Here is a 23,177-nt window from a genome sequence, read left to right on the forward strand (position 1 = left end):
TCACCTGCATGACACATACTTTTATGGCTGCTGAATACCAACTATCAATCACTTAGATCATGTATTTTCAGGCTCGCGAAGCAACTGCTTTCCATCCCTCTAGATCGTGGGTTCTCTCTTCTCTCAGTCTCCATGTCTGCTCCTCACAGACCGGACAAGTTTAACACTAGAACCGCCATAGCCGAACGGCCACTGGCGTTTGATTTTGTAAATAAAAAAATCTGCTCCCCACCAAAAAACTATGTCCTGTCCCTTTCCTGACTTTCCCTAAATGTTTCTATTTTACACTGCTCGTTTGTCAGAATTTTGAAATCACAAACAGAAAAGTATTTAGAGCCTTCTTACCCATTTTTGTCACACCTATTCCCAACTTAATCCCCCAAGACAATCTGCTGTAGGTCGTTGGTACCCAGCCAGGCGCTAATGCGACTCTCTTTCCTCACTGAATGAACGACAAATGGATGAATGGGCAATAACTATGCACCTTCACAATTGAATTTAAATTAGGCCTAACTGAATGATAAGGAGGGTGCATGATTAGGAAGGTGAAGAGGTTGATTTAATTTAGAAAGACAATAGTGTAATGATGAGTTTGTGTTATGCCTATTTATCAGCGTTGGCGCTCAGTTAATGATTTGACCACGCACCTTGCAGGTTGATACCATTCTCTTTTACGTTTTACTTTGTAAAAATAAGCTATTGAAGGACTGTTTTATATACTGTAACTCTATTACTAATAAAATGTATTGTAAGGTAAATGAAAACTTGCTATATGTTGCAGTAGGTCTTAAGAATAATGCAAAACATATCCTTGACTCTATCCATGTTGATGAGCGGGAAACAAACGATGCCAGTCACCCGGCACAGCAGGCCCATCGAAACTACACCTAAACTATACCAAAACTAATTTCACACATAATAAGAGTTAGCCAATAGACAATATTAAATTTACAATAATCTGATGAGTGACAATATTAAGCCTATAAATTGTCAAATTGTACACGAAGAGATGGGCGAATTTTGTAATTGACAGATGCAGGAAAAGGAGCATCGCTTTATTAAATCCACCTTCAGGGTCACATGCAGGTAAAATATTTTCATTTCTATGACACTTACCTTTTTCAAATAACTCAAAATTCAAGAGGTGCAGCTCTATTTCCAAATCTAATCTTTTCCAAGAATGTCCGTGCTCTGGCTGTGCAGCAGGCCCCTAGTGGTTAGACTGTTGGGCCAGTAAACGAAAGGTTGCTGGATCGAAACCCTGAGCTGACAAGGTAAAAAATCTGTCATTCTGCCCTTGAGCAAGGCAGTTAACCCACTGTTCCCGGGGTGCCAAAGATATGGCTGTCGATTAAGGCAAATCCCGTACAACGCTGTGTACTACTTCCTTCACAGAACACCTCACAAGTCCTCAACTGGCATCTTCATATCTCAGACTGGCCAATAAAAATACAAGTTTAAGATGGGCAAAAGAACACAGATACTGGACAGAGGAACACTGCCTAGAAGACCAGCATCCTGGAGTCACCTCTATGCCAGTTGAGGACTTGTGAGGAGTCTTTTTCTCAAACTAGACACTCTAATGTGCTTGTCCTCTTGCTCAGTTGTGCACAGGGACCTCCCACTCCTCTTTCTATTCTGGTTAGAGCCAATTTGTGCTGTTCTGTGAAGGGAGTAGGACACAGCATTGTACGAGATCTTAACAGTTTTCAGCTGTGCTAACATAATTGCAAAAGGGTTTTCTAATGATCAATTAGCCTTTTAAAATGATAAACTTGGATTAGCTAACACAACGTTCCATTGGAACACAGGAGTGATGGTTGCTGATAATGTGCCTCTGTACGCCTACTGTATGTAGATGTTCCATAAAAACAAATCTGCTGTTTCCAGCTACAATAGCCATTTCCAACATTAACTATGTCTACACTGTATTTCAGATCAATTTGATGTTATTTTAATGGACAAGAAATGTGCTTTTCTTTCAAAAACAAGGACATTTCTAAGTGACCCCAAACTTTTGAATGGTAGTGTACATATGAGATGAGTAAGGCAAAATATGTAAACACTATTAAAGTGACTAGTGTTCCATTATTAAAGTGGCCAGTGGTTTAAAGTATGTGTGTATAGGGCAGCAGCCTCTAATGTGCTAGTGATGGCTATTTAACATACTGATGGCCTTGAAATAGAAGCTGTTTTTCAGTCTCTCGCTCCCAGCTTTGATGCACCTGTACTGACCTCGTCTTCTGGATGATAGCAGGGTGAACAGGCAGTTGCTTGGGTGGTTTTGCCCTTGATTATCTTTTTGGCCTTCCTGTTTTGGCCTTCAAGTGCTGTAGGTGTCCTGGAGGGCAGGTAGGTTGATGCATTGGGCAGACAGCACAACCCTTTGGAGAGCCCTGCTGTTGTGGGCGGTGCAATTGGCGTACCAGGCAGTGATACAGCCCGACAGGATGGTCTCAATTGTACACCTGTAAAAGTTTGTGAGGGTTTTGGTGCCAAGTCAAATTTCTTTAGCCTCCTGAGATTGAAAAGGTGCACGCAGAGGAACTTGAAGCATTCTACCTTCTCCACTGTTGTCCCGTCGATGTGGATAGGGGGGTGCTCCCACTGCTCCCTCTGTTGTTTCCTGAAGTCAATGGATGAATGGGCGATAGAAACCAGATAGAAATTGATAATGGTGCATGTCACTTTAGTTCAGTTTTGGTTAGATGCAGATGTCGATGTGGATAGGGGATAGGGGGTGCTCCCTTTACTGTTGCCTGAAGTCAGTGGATGAATGGGCGATAGAAACCAAACAGAAACTGATAATGGTGCATGTCACTTTAGTTCAGTTTTGGTTAGATGTCAAAGCCAAGTACTTGCTCAATGGCTTTCCATATCTGGAGAAAGATGAAACCAGGCCAGCGGGTGAGCGGTTTTCTGAGACTATGGGTTTGAGACTCGTGGAGCCTTCCATGGGCAAAGACAGAAATGTGACCATGGACAACTTATTCACATCAATTTCCCTGGTAGACAAGTTGATTGCAAATAAGACTAGCCTGCTTGGAACAGTGAACAAACAAAGGCGGGAGCTGCCCCCCTCTGCGCAAAACAACATACCAGTGGAGCTGTGGTAAAGCAACACTCATGGTGTACAGATGTAAAATAAATAAGTGTTTGCATCCTCAGCACCATGCATCCCATTGTTGCCATCGGCAGTGACCAGAAGAAGAAACCGGAGACGGTGACAGACTGAAATCGCACAATGGTATATATCTCTGCCATATACAGATAGCCTTTCCACCTGCCAAACACCAAATATTTCATTATATTACATTTATATTATTACTATTAGTATTATTATTCTATATAATTCTAACCTATTCTATTTTATGTAATAGTTTAGTGTGGGTGCACTCGACCAGATGGCAAGACTGTGCTCTGTAAAAGGAGGTACTCGCAGCTCTCCTGTTGTGGTGTTTTACAATGTGCTCGACATGGGTGCCATCAACGCGTACGTGTTGTACAAGCAATGCCTTGATAAGACAGTCAGCAGGAGAGATTTCATCATGGGTCTGGCATGTGAGCATTGTGAGAACCACATGAACGCCAAGAAAGAAGCTACAGCCGTCAAGCAGGCTGCCAAGGCAGCAGGTCCTGCTCTCCCTCTTCCCCAAGCACCACAGTTCCCATTCTGGGAAAATAAGACAATGTCAAGTAGGTGCACGCGGAATGAGACACATTTGTTCACACAAAGCCCCGAAGCTGTGTGCTGACTGTGGACCCAAAGCATAAAGAGAAGACGCGATTGATTCATGTGTAAAGGCACGGGTAGAAGGGCATAATACAGTGTCTGATACGATCAACAAATGACTGTTTTTATATCTTGTCATGAATATATTTCCACAAATATTTATTCATGCAATTAATCCTTTGCAATTGTTCATGCACTGGTGGTTTTGTTTAGGAATACAGAAAATTATTTCACTTGCGCAGCTGGCTGTTTGTATTATTATTATTTATCACGTTTCAGGAGAAGACCCAGATGCAGACAGTGTCGAAGTGACAACGTTTATTACTAGAACAGGGGGCAGGCAAAACCACAGGCCTGATCCGAGTCCATAAGGTACAGAACGGCAGGCAGTCTCGGGGTCAGAGCAGGCAGAGGTCAATAATCCAGGGTGGTGTGACAAGGTACAGAACAGCAGGCAGGCTCAGGGCAGGCAGAAATGGTAAAAACCAGGAAACGATTGTCTTGTTTTTAAAAATTTACGGATAGTCAGGGGCACACTCCAACAATCAGACATAATTTACAAATGAAGCATTTGTGTTTAGTGAGTCCATCAAATCAGAGGCAGTGGGGATGAGCATGCTTGTTCTCTTGATTAGTGCGTGAATTGGACCATTTTTCTGTCCTGTTAACAAGCATTCAAAATGTAACGAGTACTTTTGGGTGTCAGAGAAAATGTATGGAGTAAAAAGTACATTATTTTCTTTAGGAATGGAGGAGTAAAAGTAAAAGTTGTCAAAAATAGAAATAGTAAAGTAAAGTACAAATACCCCAAAAAACAACTTAAGTACAGTAGTACTTTAAAGTATTTTTACTTAAGTACTTTACACCACAGTTGATCGTGTAATCAATTACAGCCAATAAGGAGTAAATATGACCAATAAAGGAAATCTAGGGGGGATTGGAATGACGACTCCAGGAGAGATATCTGCTCATGAAAAACGCTCAGATTACAGAGCTTTTAGACAGAGAGGAGGACTCGAAGACTCAAAGCATAAAAATTACACCTTTCATCTCCTGCAGTTTATCTGTGTAAATCTCACATTAACTGTACTGCGACTAGAATCAGCCCTTTCTACAAGGATGTCTCAAAGCAACCAGGGCAGTCCTGTCAACGGCAACTGCTATGAATGGGTCTAAAATACTATGTGTTTAGACACTGGGACAATATGATCACAGCAAGGGTTACCATCAATGATAGCAGAGGGCAAACTCAAGTAAACTCAGCTCACCCACCCCTTTTGCTTACCACTGCATACAATAATAATGACCAACTGCAGATTTTGAGCCCATATTACTTTACTTCCACAATCAGTTGATTGGATCATCAGTGTTGTTATGATTCCTTCAACTGTAGCCCAGTCATAATATTAGTCAATGTATTGGAGCTCCATTGAGCATCTTTTGTAAATTCAAGATAACATCAAAGCTTTTATGGTGGTCCTGAAAGTGGTCCAACATCTAGACCACCCTCTATGATTCTCAGAAGTGTGGCAAACATTAGGATGTTGTAGAAAGCAGGGTTTCTCAGTGTGTGCATGTTCTGGGTACCTATCTACTGTATGACGGGTGATCTGAATGACTGGTATCAATATGTCAGTTAGATGTAATAGCTTCTATCTGCTCCCACAGACCAGTGACTTGGCCCAGGTTCCAGAAGAGGCTGTCGCTCACAGCAGTCAACATGAACTCACCAGGAAGCACAGTGACAATGGTGAGTACTGTACACAGTGTACTCAGTGGAGTAAAGTACCTAAGTAAAAATACTGTAAAGTACTACTTAAGTTTTTGGGGTTATTTGTACTTTACTTTACTATTTATATTTTTTTACTTTTACGTCACTACATTCCTAAAGAAAATAATGTACCTTTTACTCCATACATTTTCCCTGGCATCCAAAAGTATTCGTTACATTTTGAATGCTTACCAGGCTCGGAACTAAAAGCACAAGCATTTCGCTACACTCGCATTAACATCTGCTAACCATGTGTATGTGACCAATAAAATATGATTTGTTTGACAGGAAAATAGTCCAAATTATGTCTGAGTGTTGGAGTATGCTCCTAGCTATCTGTAAAAAATTAAAGAAAATGGTGTCATCTGGTTTGCTTAATGTAAGAAATTTGAAATTATTCATACTTTTACTTTTGATCCTGAAGTATATTTTAGAAATTACATTTACTTTTGATATTTAAGTACTGTATATTTAAAACAAAATACTTTTAGACTTTTACTCAAGTAATATTTTACTGGGTGACTTTCACTTTGACTTTTTCCACCACTGGGTGTACCAAGAGGCAGCCATTAGTGACACTGGGAAATGCACTTCTGTTATGCATAGACATTATGAATGAAACATTACTGACTACTTAATGATATCTCCATAATCTAAAAAATGCTATACCTAGGATTTCTCAGAACGTCACCCCTAAAGTGGAAGCTAGGTGAATTGCAACAGCACTAGGCTGCATTCAAAACAAATCTCCCCCATCCCATGCATCCTATTTCTTCTAACATGGCGGAGGGTCGCACATGAACCTTTTACTTTAGGCTTTAGTCCACCAGCTTCAAAGGGCTGTAAAAAATAATATTTTTTGTTATTGAAAATATATTTCATAGCAATTTAGATGGTATAATGATTCTTTACACTTTTCAGTGCTTGTTCTCTCATGTAAACGGAAATTGAGCGATTTTAGCATCCAGGAAATAACAGTGCGATTTCTACATTGGCCACTTGACCCGATTTCCACTAGATAACATAGCCACAAAGTCAAAAACAGCTTTCCCATTTTAACAACAGATGCCGCTCCGGCCGGAAAAATCATTAGCCGAATATCACAGCCAATTACAACACTGGCGAGTAAGTAATACTGTGAAACACTATCATTCCGCTATTACTGCAGATATACACTGAGTATACAAAACATTAAGAAAATTATAGAACTTCAAGGTGAAAGTATTGCCAGAATAGGAATTGGACTGTAGTGAAAAGTTTATCATGATTGTATAACATACAGTATTTCAGAAAATCAATTATATCAATGTATGAATGAATCTTACGGAACCCGGGAGGTGACATTGACTGAGCTTTTCTGTAGAATCCGTAGAAGGCCTTGCAAAACAATTGACCAATATACCAAACATGTATGTTACATACATTGAGTGTACAAAGATTAGGAACACCTTCTCTTTCCATTACATAGACTGGCCAGGTGAATTCAGATGAAAGCTATGATCTCTTATTTATGTCACTTGTTAAATCCACCTCAATCAGTGTAGATGAACGGGAGCTAACCTCTTGATTCTAGCCATCCCGGATCCGGGATCATGAATACAGCCTCAAGCTCATTACCATAACGCAACGTTAACTATTCTTGAAAATCGCAAATGAAATGAAATAAATATATTTGCTCTCAAGCTTAGCCTTTTGTTAACAACACTGTCATCTCAGATTTTCAAAATATGCTTTTGAACCATAGCTAAACAAGCATTTGTGTAAGAGTATTGATAGCCTAGCATAGCATTTAGCCTAGCATTCAGCATGCAACATTTTCACAAAAACAAGAAAAGCATTCAAATAAAATCATTTACCTTTGAAGAACTTCAGATGTTACGTCACAATGCTGCAGACACCTTGGGGAAATGACAGAAAGGGCAGGATCATTCCTGGCGCATTCACAGCCATATAAGGAGACATTGGAACACAGCGCCTTCAGAATCTGGGGCATTTCCTGTATGAAATTTCATCTTGGTTTCGCCTGTAGCATTAGTTCTGGGGCACTCACAGATAATATCTTTGCAGTTTTGGAAACGGCAGAGTTTTTTCTTTCCAAAGCTGTCAATTACATGCATAGTCGAGCATCTTTTCGTGACAAAATATCTTGTTTAAAACGGGAATGTTTTTTATCCAAAAATTAAAAGAGCGCCCCCTATCTCGAAGAAGTTAAAGAATGATTTTTAAGCCATGAATCAATTGAGATATGGATTGTGTATGTGTGCCATTCAGAGGATGAAAGGGCAAGACAAAATATTTCAGTGCCTTTGAACGAGGTATGGTAGTAGGTGCCAGGCGCACCGGTTTGTCTGAAGAACTGCAATGCTGCTGGGTTTTTCACGCTCACCAGTTTCCCATGTGTATCAAGAATGGTCCACCACCCAAAGGACATCCATCCAACTTGACACAATTGTGGGAAGCATTGGAGTCAACATGGGCCAGCATCCCTGTGGAATGCTTTCAACACATTGTAGAGTCCATGCGCTGACAAATTGAGGCTGTTCTGAAGGCAACTACATATCAGAAAGGTGTTCCTAATGTTTGGTATACTCAGTGTATTACATACATTTTCTGAAATTACAATGCAAAAAATATATATATAAATCCAATGTGTCCTATATTTTTGGTCAAAAAAAGAGGTAATCATTTCATGGAGTCTGTGAAGGAATAAACCACATGGTTTCTTCCTTATTAGAAGTTTCAGGATGCTTGTATCTAAACCAAAGTAGATCATTTTAAGATTGTTCTATATATCAGTTGGATTCTTTATAAGCTTAAGTATGAGGTCCTAAACCTAGCATGAAAGTGCATCCATGTAGCTGTGTCGGCTAATATAGTCAAAATGTTTGCCTTGGGGTAAGTTGAGCCAGTGGTTGAGCCAATGGCAAGTCGAGCAAATTGCAAGACATTATTGCTGGGATATGAGGTAACAACAGGGCCTATAAATTTCAAAAAGGGTCTGATCCTTAAGAGGTTTAATACAATTATAAGTACAAAGTGTTTGTTCAGTGTTAAGCCTGAGTTAAAATATGCTTTAAATTATTAAAAGATAAAAGAGCGATTGTGTTGAATTGTGTTTCGGAAATAAAGATAGAAATGGTCTTTAAAATGTAGTGCTACAAATGCATTCAGTACAGAAATGTGTATGTTGCTTCACTTACCCTGTCCTGTCGCTCTCCTTACCCCATACCCAGGGGGAGTTGAGCCAAGAGACCCCTTTTTCTGGACAAGCTATGTTTTCAAAACTGTAATGTTTACATGAATTCTGATTCTTTCCAGGGATACAAAACAGACTGAAATACAGTATATGTAAATATATTTGTTAGAAATAATACTATATTTCCCTTGACAGAGTGATGTGGAATTAAAGAACTGCTCAACTTACCCCACTCTCCCCTACTTGCATCTCAGTTATATGTATGGGTACAGTATTCAGAGTAAGATCTCAAAGACACATTTAATTATAGGAGAAATAAGCCAATGAGCTTGACCTTTTGCTTACAGTAGCATTCACCCAGAACAATGAAGTCAAAGAAAGCACACTATTCAAAATGCCATTTGAAGCTCCACCCAAAGAATATCATCTGTCCCATAAGGATAGAGAAATAGAAACATTGTGCTGTATTCCTCTCTGCTTGCCACATGTAGAGACTGGAATTTCTACTCAACCATATTTGAATATCTGGACAGGGCTCAGTTTGGAAAAAATGACCCAAACTTAAAGTATGAGAATCTGCCCCGTTCGTAGTCCCACCCGAATACCATGTGGCTTTCTGAAATATGTATTTATTCATGAAATAGCTTCTCTACCAAAGCTTGTAAAATGAATGCTTAGGTTTATTCCAGGACATTCAGTAGATAAAATCCCACTGCTGTAGATATTCAACCAAGCTTCTCTGTCTTCTATAGCTTTGATCATTTAAGTATTTGTCATTGATATGTGGTGATTTATTGAATGTTTTGTGTTCCAGTGTTCACATCACTTGAGAACGGGACGGAGCCCATTCCCTATTGCCATGTGGCTGAGAGGAAACCTGATGATTCACCGGTAAGGAGCCCAAGCACTTAATATACAGTATAGTATGAAGATGGCGATGGCGCCGTACTGGATGGCTGCCGTTTTGCAAGCTTTCGACGCAACTTTGCTATTTTGTGATTTTGTAGTTTATTTTTAGTTTATTTTCATGAAATGTATCCACTATCATTTCTTACAACCGATAGGAACTTTTGAACATCAGATTGGCAGTTAATTACCTCAATATCGGCTTTGACTTCAACTAATCTGCCCGGTGCCCTTTTGGTAATTCCGACCCAATTTTCAACATTACAATGACAAGAGTGTGGGGTAGGGCTGTTACGGTGACAGTATTACTGCCACACCGGCGGTCATGAGTCATGACGGCATTCAAATTCCATGTGACCGTTTAGTCACGGTAATTAGGATTCTCCCAGTTCTGATGCTGCTGATGGTCATTAGTAGCCTACCAAACTTGCTAACTGCCTGGTACTCCCTTTAATCACTCTGACGTCAATGCAAATGTAAATCAAACACTTCATAGCAGAACTATGAGCTCATGTTATGCAACATTTCTATAGGCTTTGCAATTGCGTGAAAAAAACAAAGTGATGGCCTCTATTAAAAAGAGGAGGATCCCATTACCTTTCTATAGGCTAGGCATACTATATTTATTTCTCAACTTTCCTAATATTAAGCACATTCCTTCTCTTTAAAACAGGAGTATAGCCTACCTGGCTGACATGAAAATGAACCACGGGAAAAGCGCTCTCCATTCGCTATTTAAGTGCATAGATGTATTTTTTTCCACTGCACCTGTTTCGAGATAGGTGCGTGATAATGGTCCATTCTAAATCAAAACAAATTTCACCCATTTATTAATTTGTATATGTAAAGACAAGATTGAATCAATAATAGTGTGATGGGTGACAATATTAGCCTATCACTTGTGAATGATATATTATCACTTGCGACTTTTTCAAATCATAGTCACACACCTGTAGCCTAGCCCATAGGTCTATATGTTTTGATCACAACTAAAGTTGGCAACTTCTTAAAAGTAATCATTCATCCGCTTTACAAGGGATATAGAGCCTAACTGGCATACATAAGCTGCGTGTGAGTTTCAAATTTGGGAAAGATAATTTTCACCATGGTGTTTTCCAACTTATGGAACATTCACGCTTATAGCCTGCTGCCGTGTGCGCATTGCTGTGCTTATAATGTGAAGAAATAGCCTAATAGTTGATCAACATTTTAAGCTAAACATTCTCATCTGTTTCATTAGGCTCATTGCTTAAAACATGTTTTTTTGATGCTAGTGGTTGTATTCATTTGGGATCTATCGCATCCTACAACTGTCCTGGACAATGTTTTGAATATTTATTTCTCACACAGAATAGGTCAACTTTTGTACTATGGGGGATAGCAGATTGACATATGCTAGTGCTTTTGCTGTTCGTTAGGCCTACTAATCTTGTTGGCTGATGAAAAGTGAATGTGGACAGTTCTTCCAATATATTCAATATGTGCCTCGGAATTGGATTTGGACGCGTGAAGTTGTGTCCCCGATGTGTCTGTCTTCACTTGTAGCCTTTGAGATAGACCCAATCACGTGACTGAGAGCCATGTGAGTGAGAGGCACACAACTCAAGGGCACAACGACCACTGGATGCAAAAGGCATGGATTTTTTTAGGGGGCATTACAGCCACTTGTATCCAAGATGGTGTAGCAGTCAGACGTCTCGTCGTGTCGTGTCCCTTGTATATATAGTTTTTTAAACATATTTTTCTTCGCATATCTTTTAAAACATTTTGCTAAACCTCAACATCTAAATACTCTCCTGCAACCCGCCTCACCCAATGTAGCGTGGATCTGCTTTTTTTCTAAAGTATTTATATTTACTTCGGATCCGGAACCCCTCAACTGAAGCTAGCCAGCTAACTACCAGCTACCAGTCAGCAAACCATTGCTAGCGGTCATCAGCTAACCTTTAGCTCGGAAAGCTCTTGCCAGTTCGAACAACGCGACTCTAACCAGAGCATAACGGACCTATTATTTTTATCCCCGGATTCCCACAGCAAACGGAACATTTTCATCTGGATCTTCACAACTAGCTAACTAACTTACCGCAACCCCAGGTGACTACTCCTGGCTAGCGTTTCCATCCACTTAGCTTGAAGCTAGCCTGGCCAGAGCTCCTGTGCTACCACCGAAGCATACTCCTGGGCTACAATATCCGGACCCACGACCGGTCTATCGATGTCACCGCATGAAGAGGCATAAACAGACTTAACCCCATCGCGACGTCCCCCAAAGGCTAACTTTCTAGCCCTTGCTATCTGCTTGCTTGCTAATTCGGCCTGCTAACTGCTAGCTTGTTTAGCCCCGGTCTGCTAACTGCTAGCTTGTTTAGCCCCGGCCTACTAACTGTTAGCTTGTTAGCACAGGCCTGCTAACTGTCTGAATCGCTGCGTCCCCAGCCAGCCCAACCACTCACTGGACCCATATTTACTTTCAATCTCTTTTCGATTTTTAATTCGATTATACCTTCCGGTAACCTGCCTCACCCAATGTGATACAGAATCGTTTTTTTGTTAGCCTGGATAATACTCGCCAGTCTAGCTTCCCTGTCCCATCCACCACTGCCCCCTGGACACTGTGATCACTTGGCTACATAGCTGATGCCTGCTGGACAGTCCATTAATCACGGTACTCCATTCTGTTTGTTTATGTTTATCTGTCGGCCCCAGCCGCACTCAGGCTCTGTGTGTAGTTAATTCGACCCTCTCTGCCTAGTCAACGCCATTTTACCTGCTGTTGTTGTGCTAGCTAAATAGCTGTTGTCTCACCTACTGTTTTAGCTAGCTCTCCCAATCAACACCTGTGATTACTGTATGCCTCGCTGTATGTCTCTCTCAAATGTCAATATGCCTTGTATACTGTTGTTCAGGTTAGTTGACATTGTTTTAGTTTACCATGGAGCCCCTAGTTCCACTCTTCATACCCCTGATACCTCCTTTGTCCCACCTCCCACACATGCGGTGACCTCACCCATTACAACCAGCATGTCCAGAGATACAACCTCTCTTATCATCACCCAGTGCCTGGGCTTACCTCCGCTGTACACGCACCCTACCATACCTCTGCGCATTATTCCCTGAATATATTTTACCATGCCCAGAAATCTGCTCCTTTTATTCTTTGTCCCCAACGCTCTAGGCGACCAGTTTTGATAGCCTTTAGCCGCACCCTCATCCTTCTCCTCCTCTGTTCCGCGGGTGATGTGGAGGTAAACCCAGGCCCTGCATGTCCCCAGGCACCCTCATTTGTTGACTTCTGTGATCGAAAAAGCCTTGGTTTCATGCATGTCAACATCAGACGCCTCCTCCCTAAGTTTGTTTTACTCACTGCTTTAGCACACTCTGCTAACCCTGATGTCCTTGCCGTGGCTGAATCCTGGCTCAGGAAGGCCACCAAAAATTCTGAGATTTCCATAGCCAACTATAACATTTTCCGTCAAGATAGAACTGCCAAAGGGGGAGGAGTTGCAGTCTACTGCAGAGATAGCCTGCAAAGTAATGTCATACTTTCCAGGTCCATACCCAAACAGTTCGAACTACTAATTTAAAAAATGACTCTCTCCAGAAATAAGTCTCTCACTGTTGCTGTCTGCTAACGACCCCCCTCAGCTCCCAGCTGTGCCCTGGACACCATTTGTGAAATGATCGCCCCCCATCTAGCTTCAGAGTTTGTTCTTTTAGGTGACCTAAACTGGGATATGCTTAACACCCCGGCAGTCCTACAATCTAAGCTAGATGCCCTCAATCTCACACAAATCATCAAGGAACCCACCAGGTACAACCCTAAATCTGTAAACAAGTGCACCCTCATAGATGTCATTCTGACCAACTGGCCCTCCAAATACACCTCCGCTGTCTTCAACCAGGATCTCAGCGATCACTGCCTCATTGCCTGTATCCGCTACGGATCCGCAGTCAAATGACCACCCCTCATCACAGTCAAACGCTCCCTAAAACACTTCTGTGAGCAGGCCTTTCTAATCGACCTGGCCAGCATGCTCCGTTCAAAAATGCAGAACTAAGAACAGATAGCCCTTGGTTCACTCCAGACCTGACTGCCCACGACCAGCACAAAAACATCCTGTGGCGGACTGCAATAGCATCGAATAGTCCCCCGCAATATGCAACTGTTCTGGGAAGTCAGGAAAGCAAAGGCCAGTTTCTTCAGGCAGAAATTTGCATCCTGTAGCTCTAACTCCAAAAAGTTCTGGGACACTGTGAAGTCCATGGAGAACAAGAGCACCTCCTCCCAGCTGCCCACTGTACTGAGGCTAGGTAACACGGTCACCACCGATAAATCCATGATTATCGAAAACTTCAACAAGCATTTCTCATCGACTGGTCATGCCTTCCACCAGGCTACTCCAACTTCGGCCAACAGCTCCACCCCCCCCCCCCCCCCCGGACCCATACAAATCAGCTGGGCTTGACAATCTGGACCCTCAATTTCTGAAACTTTCCGCCGCCATTGTCGCAACCCCTATTACCAGCCTGTTCAACCTCTCTTTCATATCGTCTGCCGTAGTCATCCCCCTCTTCAAAGGGGGAGACACCCTGGACCCAAACTGTTACAGACCTATATCCATCCTGCCCTGCCTATCTAAGGTCTTCGAAAGCCAAGTCAACAAACAGGTCACTGACCATCTCGAATCCCACAGTACCTTCTCCGCTGTGCAATCTGGTTTCCGAGCCGGTCACGGGTGCACCTCAGCTACGCTCAAGGTACTAAACGATATCATAACCGCCATCAATAAAAGACAGTACTGTGCAGCCGTCTTCATCGACCTTGCCAAGGCTTTCGACTCTGTCAATCACCATATTCTTATCGGCAGACTCAGTAGCCTCTGTTTTTCTGATGACTGCCTTACTACTTTGCAGACAGATTTCATTGTGTCAAATCGGAGGGCATGCTGTCCGGTCCTCTGGCAGTCTCTATGGGGGTGCCACAGGGTTCAATTCTCGGGCCAACTCTTTTCTCTGTATATATCAATGATGTTGCTCTTGCTGCGGGCGATTCCCTGAACCACCTCTACGCAGACGACACCATTCCTTATAATTCCGGCCCGTCCTTGGACACAGTGCTATCTAACCTCCAAACGAGCTGCCTGCATCCGCACGCCCGACTAGCATCACCACCCTGGATGGTTCCGACCTAGAATATGTGGACATCTATAAGTACCTAGGTGTCTGGCTAGACTGTAAACTCTCCTTCCAGACTCAACATCTCCAATCCAATCTTCGGCGATGTCATCTACAAAATAGCTTCCAACACTCTACTCAGCAAACTGGATGCAGTTTATCACAGTGCCATCCGTTTTGTTACTAAAGCACCTTATACCACCCACTACTGCGACCTGTATGCTCTAGTCGGCTGGCCCTCGCTACATATTCGTCGCCAGACCCACTGGCTCCAGGTCATCTACAAGTCCATGCTAGGTAAAGCTCTGCCTTATCTCAGTTCACTGGTCACGATGGCAACACCCACCCGTAGCATGTGCTCCAGCAGGTGTATCTCACTGATCATCCCTAAATCCAACACCTCATTTGGCCGCCTTTCGTTCCAGTTCTCTGCTGTGCAGGGGCACCAAAGAATAAACATATCAACTTGCCATTTTCACATACAGTGCCGTGAAAAAGTATTTGCCCCCTTCTGATTTTCTCTATTTTGGGCCATTTTTGATACTGAATGTGTCACGTTCGTCATAACGAGGATACCAAGGCGCAGTGTGATATGAATACATTAAACACTAAACACTAAACAAAATAACAAAATGAACGTGAAGCTATATAAACCGAGTGCTGACAGGCAACTACACATAGACAATATCCCACGAAATAGCCAAGGAATATGGCTACCTAAATATGGTCCCCAATCAGAGACGACGATAAACAGCTGCCTCTGATTGGGAACCAATCCAGGCAACCATAGACATATATCCACCTAGATATACAACAACCCCTAGACATACAAAAACCCCTAGACAATATAAAAACTACACAAACCACCCTCGTCACACCCTGACCTAACCAAAATAATAAAGAAAACAAAGATAACTAAGGTCAGGGCGTGACAGTATGTTATCAGAGCTTCAACCAACACCTAATATTAGATAACGGGAATCTAACCAAAAGCGACTTAACAGAAACAGAGTTTATTTAATAATAAGGGGAATAACTGGAGAAAACAGAGAAAGATCTGATACGACAGGACAGGGCGATACACAATCACAGCAAAAACACGACAGGACAGGGCGTGCAATCACAGCATGGTGAATACTAAACAAGGAACCGACGGGACAGGAACGGAACACAAAGGAATAAATAGGGACTCTAATCAGGGGAAAGGATCGGGAACAGGTGTGGGAAGACTAAATGATGATTAGGGGAATAGGAACAGCTGGGCTTCACGGAACGATAGAGAGAACACCTAATAGAGTGAGAGAGGGAGGGGGAGAGAGAGGGATAGAAGGAGGGAAAGAACCAAATAGAATGGGGAGCACAGGGACAAACATGATAATAAATGACAAACATGACAACTGAGTTTACAAATAACAAAAAAATGGAAGCTTATTTCATTTATTTAATAACAAAGTTATGCAACACCCAATGGGACCCATCTTGTCCAAAAAGTTGACTCAAGTTTGCCAAAAAGAACCTGGATGATCATCAAGACTTTTGAAAGAATGTTCTATGGACAGATGAGTCAAAAGTATAACTTTTTGTACAGTATGCGTCCAATTATGCCTGGTGAAAACCCAAACACTGCATTCCACAATTAGAACCTTATACAACCGGTCAAGCATGGTGCTGGTTGTCTGATGGTTTGGGGATGCTTTGCTGCCTCAGGACCTGGACAACTTACCTTAATAGAATGAACCATGAATTCTGCTCTGTATCAGAGAATTCTACAGGAGAATGTCAGGCCATCCATTAAGTCTATATGTAAATAAATAAATAAATAATAAATAAAATAATAACAAATTTGACATTTTGGAATGACCTAGTCGAAGTCCAGACCTAATCCCAATTGAGATGGCAGGACTCGAAATGAGCAGTTGAAAACCAACAAATGCCGCTGAGCTAAGGCAGTAATGCATGGAAGAGTGGTCCAAAATACCTCCACAGCGACATGAGTGACTGAACAACAACTACAGGAAGTATTTGGTTGGAGTCATTTCAGCTAAAGGTGGCACAACCAGTTATTGAGTGTAAGGGGGCAATTACTTTTTCACACAGGGGCAATTACTTTTTCACACAGGGGCAGTGGGTGTGGCATAACTTTGTTTATGAAATAAAATAAATAAGTATGCAATTGTTGTGTTACTTGTTCACTCAGGTTCCGTTTATCTACTATTAAGTTTTGGTTGAAGATCTGATAACATTCAGTATCATAAATATGCAAAAGTAGAGAGAATTGGAAAGGGGGCAAATACTTTTTCAAAGCACTGTATGTAGGATGCTAGAGATGATGAATATGATGTTGAAAATTGGCGGAATTTCCCTTTAATTCCTGCCAAAGTACAATGCATTCGGAAAGTATTCAGACCCCTTGACCTTTTCCTCATGTTGTTACTTTACAGACTTATTCTAAAAATGGGTAAAAAATGTTTTCCCCTAATCAGTCTGGACACAATACCCCTTAATTAGAGCTAGGGTCTATTTTCCTGAATTTCTGCCTGACTGACATGCCCAAAGTAAACTGCCTGTTACTCAGGCCCAGAAGCAAGGATATGCATATAATTGGTAGCATTGGATAGAAAACACATTGAAGTTTCTAGAAACGTTACAATAATGTCTGGGACTATAACAGAATTGATATGGCAGGCGAAAATCCGTAGAAAGACCAACCAGAATAATTTTTTTGTTGAGGTCCCAGGCTCTTATAATGGAAAGCTATTGTTCCTATGTAATTCCAGCTCCCAGATTGCAATTCCTATGGATTCCACTAGATGTCAAAAGTCTTTATTCAAGATTTCAGGCTTGTTTTTTCAAAAACGAGCAAGAACTTTGAGTTTTTGTGATGAGAACACCAGAACAATTTCAGTCTTTCTGCGCGCGAGGAAGAGGGCACGTGCTTACAAATTTGACTTTCCTATTGAAATATTATAGTTTATTTACATTTTGGGGTACCTGAGGATTAAATAGAAACGTCTTTGACTTGCATGTACAAAGTTTAGCGGTAGCTTTTTCGATTCATTTGTTTGCATGTTGAACGAGTGGATTACTAAAATCAATGGCGCCAACTAAACAGACCTTTTGGGATATAAAGAAGGATTTTATCTAACAAAACAACCATTCATGGTGTAGCTGGAACCCTTGGGATTGCAAACAGAGGAAGATTATCAAAAGTAAGTGATTTATTTAGTCGCTATTTGTGATTTTGTGTAGCCTGTGCTGGTTGAAAAATATGTTGATGTGGGGCGCCTCAGACGATCGCATGATCTGCTTTCGCTGTAAAGCCCATTGTAAATCGGACAACACAGTTAGATTAACAAGAATGTAAAGCTTTTAAATGATATAAGATACTTGTATGCTCATGTATGCTCATGAATGTTTAATATTACGATTATTTATTTGAATTGCGCACCCTCCAATTTCGACTAGCGTGACGCCTATCCCCATTAATGACAAAGCAAAAACAGGTTTTTAGAATTTTTTGCAAATGTATAAAAAATTTGAAATGAAATATCACATTTACATAAGACGCTACAAGCTTGGCACACCTGTATTTGGGGAGTTTCTCCCATTCTTCTCTGCAGATCTTCTAAAGCTCTATCAGGTTGGATGGGGAATGTCACTGCACAGCTATTTTCAGGTCTCTCCAGAGATGTTTGATCGGGTTCAAGTCTGGGCTCTGGTTGGCCCACTCAAGGACATTCAGAGACTTGTCCCTAAGCCACTCCTGCATTGACTTGGTAGTGTGCTTAGGGTTGTTGTCCTGTTGGAAGGTGAACTTTCACCCCAATCTGAGTTCCCGAGTATTCTGGAGCTCAAGGATCTCTCTGTACTTTGCTCCGTTCATCTTTCCCTCAATCCTGACTAGTTTCCCAGTTCTGGCGCTGAAAAACATCCCCACAGAATGATGCTGCAATGACCATGCTTCACCGTAGGGATGGTGCCAGGTTTCCTGAAGACGTGACGCTTGGTATTCAGGCCAAAGAGTTCCATCTTGGTTTCATCAGACCAGAGAATCTTGTTTTTTAACAGTCTGAGAGTCCTTTAGGTGCCTTTTGGCAAACTCCAAGCAGGCTGTCATGGGCCAAAAAGGCCTGATTGGTGGAATGCTGCAGAGATGGTTGTCTTTCTGGAAGGTTCTCCCATCTCCACAGAGGAACTCTGGAGCTCTGTCAGAGTGACCATCGGGTTCTTGGTCACCTCCCTGACCAAGGCCCCTCTCCCCCGATTGCTCAGTTTGGCCGGACGGCCAGCTCTAGGAAGAGTCTTGGTGGTTCCAAACTTCTCTGTTTAAGAATGATGGAGGCCAAACCCTTACCCAGATCAGTGCCTCGACACAATCCAGTCTCGGAGCTCTACGGACAATTCCTTTGACCTCATGTGTTGGTTTTTGCTCTGACATGCACTGTCAACTGTGGGATCTTATATAGACAGGTGTGTGCCTTTCCAAATCCTGTCCTATCAATTGCATTTACCACAGGTGGAGTAGAATCAAGTTGTAGAAACATCTCAAGGATGATCAATGGAAACAGGAAGCACCTGAATAGTTACGTAAATAAGGTATTTCTGTTTTTTACTTTTCATTAATTTGCAAAAGTTTCTAAAAGCCTGTTTTCTCTTTGTCATAATGGGGTATTGTCTGTACATTGATGACGATATATATTTTTTAAATCCATTTTAGAATAAGGCTGTAACGTATCAAAATGTGGAAAAAGTCAAGGGGTCTGAATACTTTCCGAATCCACTGTATACCTTTGGAATGCTATAGTTTTTTTAAATTGTTTGATTGTGCTTTTTACTCATCCAGGAGGCCACTTAACACCCAGATACTTTAATCAGGGCCAGTAGAAAGAGAAAATGGATGTAACACTAGAAAATGGTTGAGGAAATGGTACGGTGTGGCACATGTGGGTGGGTGAAGCGGCCTGTCTGTCTTATTCTAGTGGAACAGAGTAGAACACACAAACAGAAATAAGGATTCTTTTGATTTTCATACTGTTTTATGAGGCCACAAATAACGTCTCTCGCGAGACGCCTGCCTCATCGACAGCCCTTTTGTCTTGGGTGCTGCGCTATTTCATGACCAAGCACAAACGCATTGAAAAAAATTGCTGGCACATTGAACACAGGTATAAATAAATTCTGCGAGAGATGATCATGACAAATCATAATAACTTCTGGTCTGGAAATAGAAAATGGAGCCCTGTGACAGATTTTTTTTCTCCTCTATTGTTTGTGCATGCTGCAGGATTTTTTGCCCACAGCTATCCTTAGTCCAATGCCCATTTCTCCTTCGGACTAACACATTGACATCATAGAATTCTAAGTATAGCACCAACTGCTCTGGAGCTAAGAACAGTATGCTATTGAAAGCCTCTGAGAAATGTGTCTGTACTGTGCTTGCTGGCGGTCTGTACTCTACTCTTTAGCCTGAGAACTGATCCTGAGCCAGTTCTTGCTGTGTGTGTATCCATCAGTGTGCTACTCTTGGCCAGACTCCCATTACTTCTGAATTTCCCAGGAGTTGGGAGAAAAGCCTATCTCCCTTACAGACAAATGGTATTCCTGCCTTGGCCACTGGCACACACAGATGTGAATAGGCTCTGACCCTAATGTTTATATCTCCAGCTCTGGTCTGTGCAATGTTTATTTTTTGCGTGCAGCTGACATGTTACAGAATTCATAGTTTTGTCTCAGTGAAAGTTGGCAAACCTGTGCAAACTCCATATTGCCCACTATAATATTAAACATTTTATGGGCAAATCTTAGACATATTTATTTTACCCTCTCTGGCTTCTACGATGGTAGAATGACAAAGTTGTAGTATCAGAATGTTCATATTTTGTAATATTTCTATCCAGTCTCTATTTATAAATATTTGACATGTTTATCCTTAATGTCAAAGATCAGATAAACACAAAGATATACAATCAAACATGCACTACAAACACACAGCTTTTTCACACACACACACACACACACACACACACACACACACACACACACACACACACACACACACACACACACACACACACACACACACACACACACACACACACACACACACACACACACACACACACACACACACACACACACACACACACACACACACTGCAACACAGCAAGTGTTTATTCTATTCTACTGAGCCATTTACATTGTGGTGAAATCCTACACGAAGCCTTTACCGGGCGCTGACACTTTAAAAGCGCATCAGCAGTCAGGAATGAGAAAATAAAGATAGCTCTTCCGGCTCTGTGTGGGAGCTCTCAGTTGTCGCGGCAGTTTGATAGTGTGTGCATCTCTGCAGAAGTCTATTTTCAGCGTGCTTAGTTTGTAAAGTGTTTAAGTCGATCGGCGGTGTTACTACTCTAGGTCGTGGTTGTAATCCTTCAGGACCGCTCCTGTTACTGATCGCACGGATTAGTAGCAACATTATTGCGAAGCATACATACCAACAAACCATCAGATGGACAGACAATGCTACTGCAAGCCTGAAGTCAACAGCTAAGACCCCCTCTCTCTCTTACTCTCATTTTCCCTCTATCGTTCCAGTGCTTTACACTGCAGCAGACTTTCCTTTTTTCAATGTGCTCTCTCTGATGTTCAGTGCCACTGAACTATTATTGCCCTGCCAGATGCATTTGAATGAAGAATGGTGCTGGAGGGGATGGCTGCCGTTTTACCGGCATCTAACCAATTGTGCTATTTTGTGTGTTTTTTCCGCATCGTTTGTGACACAATGTTGATGCTACCATCTTTTATGACAGAAAAGAGCTTCTGGATATCAGAACAGCGAATACTCACCTCGAACTGGATGAAGATGTTTTATTTAATGAGTCAGACACAACGGATATAATGTTGCTCCCAGACAAGGCCCAAATCCCTGTCATTCGCATGAAGAAAAGAAGGAAATACTAGGGGCAGGTATCAGGGTGCCTTGTGAGAATTTGTCGGGTAAACCGCCTGTACCATCCATTCTATTAGCCAACATGCAATCACTGGAGAATAAACTGGATGAGCTCCGTTTGGGACATTAAAACCTTCTAATATCTTATGTTTCACAGAGTCGTGGCTGAACGATGACACAGATAATATACAGTTGGCTGGGTTTTCCATGATTCGGCATGACAGAACAGGTATGTCCGGGAAGACGAGGATTGGGGGTGTGTATCTATTTGTCAATAACAGCTGGTGCGCGGTGTCTAATATTAAGGTAGTCTCGAGATATTGCTCGCCTGAGGTAGATTACCTCATGATAAGCTGTAGACCACACTATCTACCAAGAGAGTTTTCATCTATATTTTCGTAGCCATTTATTTACCACCACAAACCGACGCTGGTACTAAGACCACACTCAACGAGCTGTATAAGGCCATAAGCAAACAAGAAAGTGCTCATTCAAAAGTGGCGCTCCTAGTGGCCGGGGACTTTATTGCAGGCAAACTTAAATCCGTTTTACCTCATTTCTACCAGCATGTCACATGTGCAACCAGAGGAAAAATAACTCTAGACCACCTTTGCTCCACACACAGAGATGCGTACAAAGCTCTCCCTCTATTTGGAAAATCTGACCATAATTTTATCCTCCTGATTCATGCTTACAAGCAAAAACTAAAGCAGGAAGTAACTGTGACTCGCTCAATACGGAGGTGGTCAGATGACGCGGATGCTACGCTACAGGACTGTTTTGCTAGCACAGACTGGAAAATGTTCCGGAATTATTCCAATGGCATTGAGAGTATACCACCTCAGTCACCGACTTCATGAATAAGTGCATCGACAACGTCGTCCCCACAGTGACCATATGTACATATCCCAACCAGAAGCCATCGATTACCATTTATTTTTTTATAATATAACCTTTATTTAACTAGGCAAGTCAGTTAAGAACAAATTCTTATTTACAATGATGGCCTTCCCCGGCCAAACCCGGACGACGCTGGGCCGCCCTATGGGACTCCAAATCACGGCCGGATGTGATTCAGCCTTGATACCAACCTGGTACTGCAGTGACACCTCTTGCACTGAGATGCAATGTCTTCGACCACTGTGCCACTTGGGAGCCCAGGAGCAAAAGGCTAGAGCTGCAGCTTTCAAGGAGCGGGACAGAAATCCAGATGCGTATAAGAAATCCCGCTATGCCCTCAGATGAACCATCAAACAGGCAAAGTGTCAATACAGGACTAAAATTGCATCCTACTACACTGGCTCTGATGCTTGTCGGATGTGGGAGGGCTTGCAAACTATACGGACTATAAAGGAGAGCCCAGCCGCGAGCTGCCCAGTGACGCAAGCCTACCAGATGGCTAAATGCCTTTTATTCTTGCTTATAGGCAAGTAACACTGAAGCATG

The 23,177-nt window shown here is 42.0% G+C and overlaps 1 protein-coding gene across 1 annotated transcript in view; it reads left to right on the forward strand.

Annotated features, from left to right (window-relative positions):
• LOC124046276 (SH3 and cysteine-rich domain-containing protein-like) overlaps positions 1-23,177 on the forward strand; it is a 96,014-nt gene that overhangs the window by 47,223 nt on the left and 25,614 nt on the right. Inside the window, exons 6-7 of the mRNA XM_046366462.1 lie at positions 5,402-5,483; positions 9,515-9,591. Coding sequence (XP_046222418.1) covers positions 5,402-5,483; positions 9,515-9,591 — 159 coding nt within the window. The remainder of the gene's footprint in view (positions 1-5,401; positions 5,484-9,514; positions 9,592-23,177) is intronic.

The sequence above is a fragment of the Oncorhynchus gorbuscha genome, linkage group LG10 (assembly GCF_021184085.1).
Source record: "Oncorhynchus gorbuscha isolate QuinsamMale2020 ecotype Even-year linkage group LG10, OgorEven_v1.0, whole genome shotgun sequence".
Taxonomy (NCBI): Eukaryota; Metazoa; Chordata; class Actinopteri; order Salmoniformes; family Salmonidae; genus Oncorhynchus; species Oncorhynchus gorbuscha.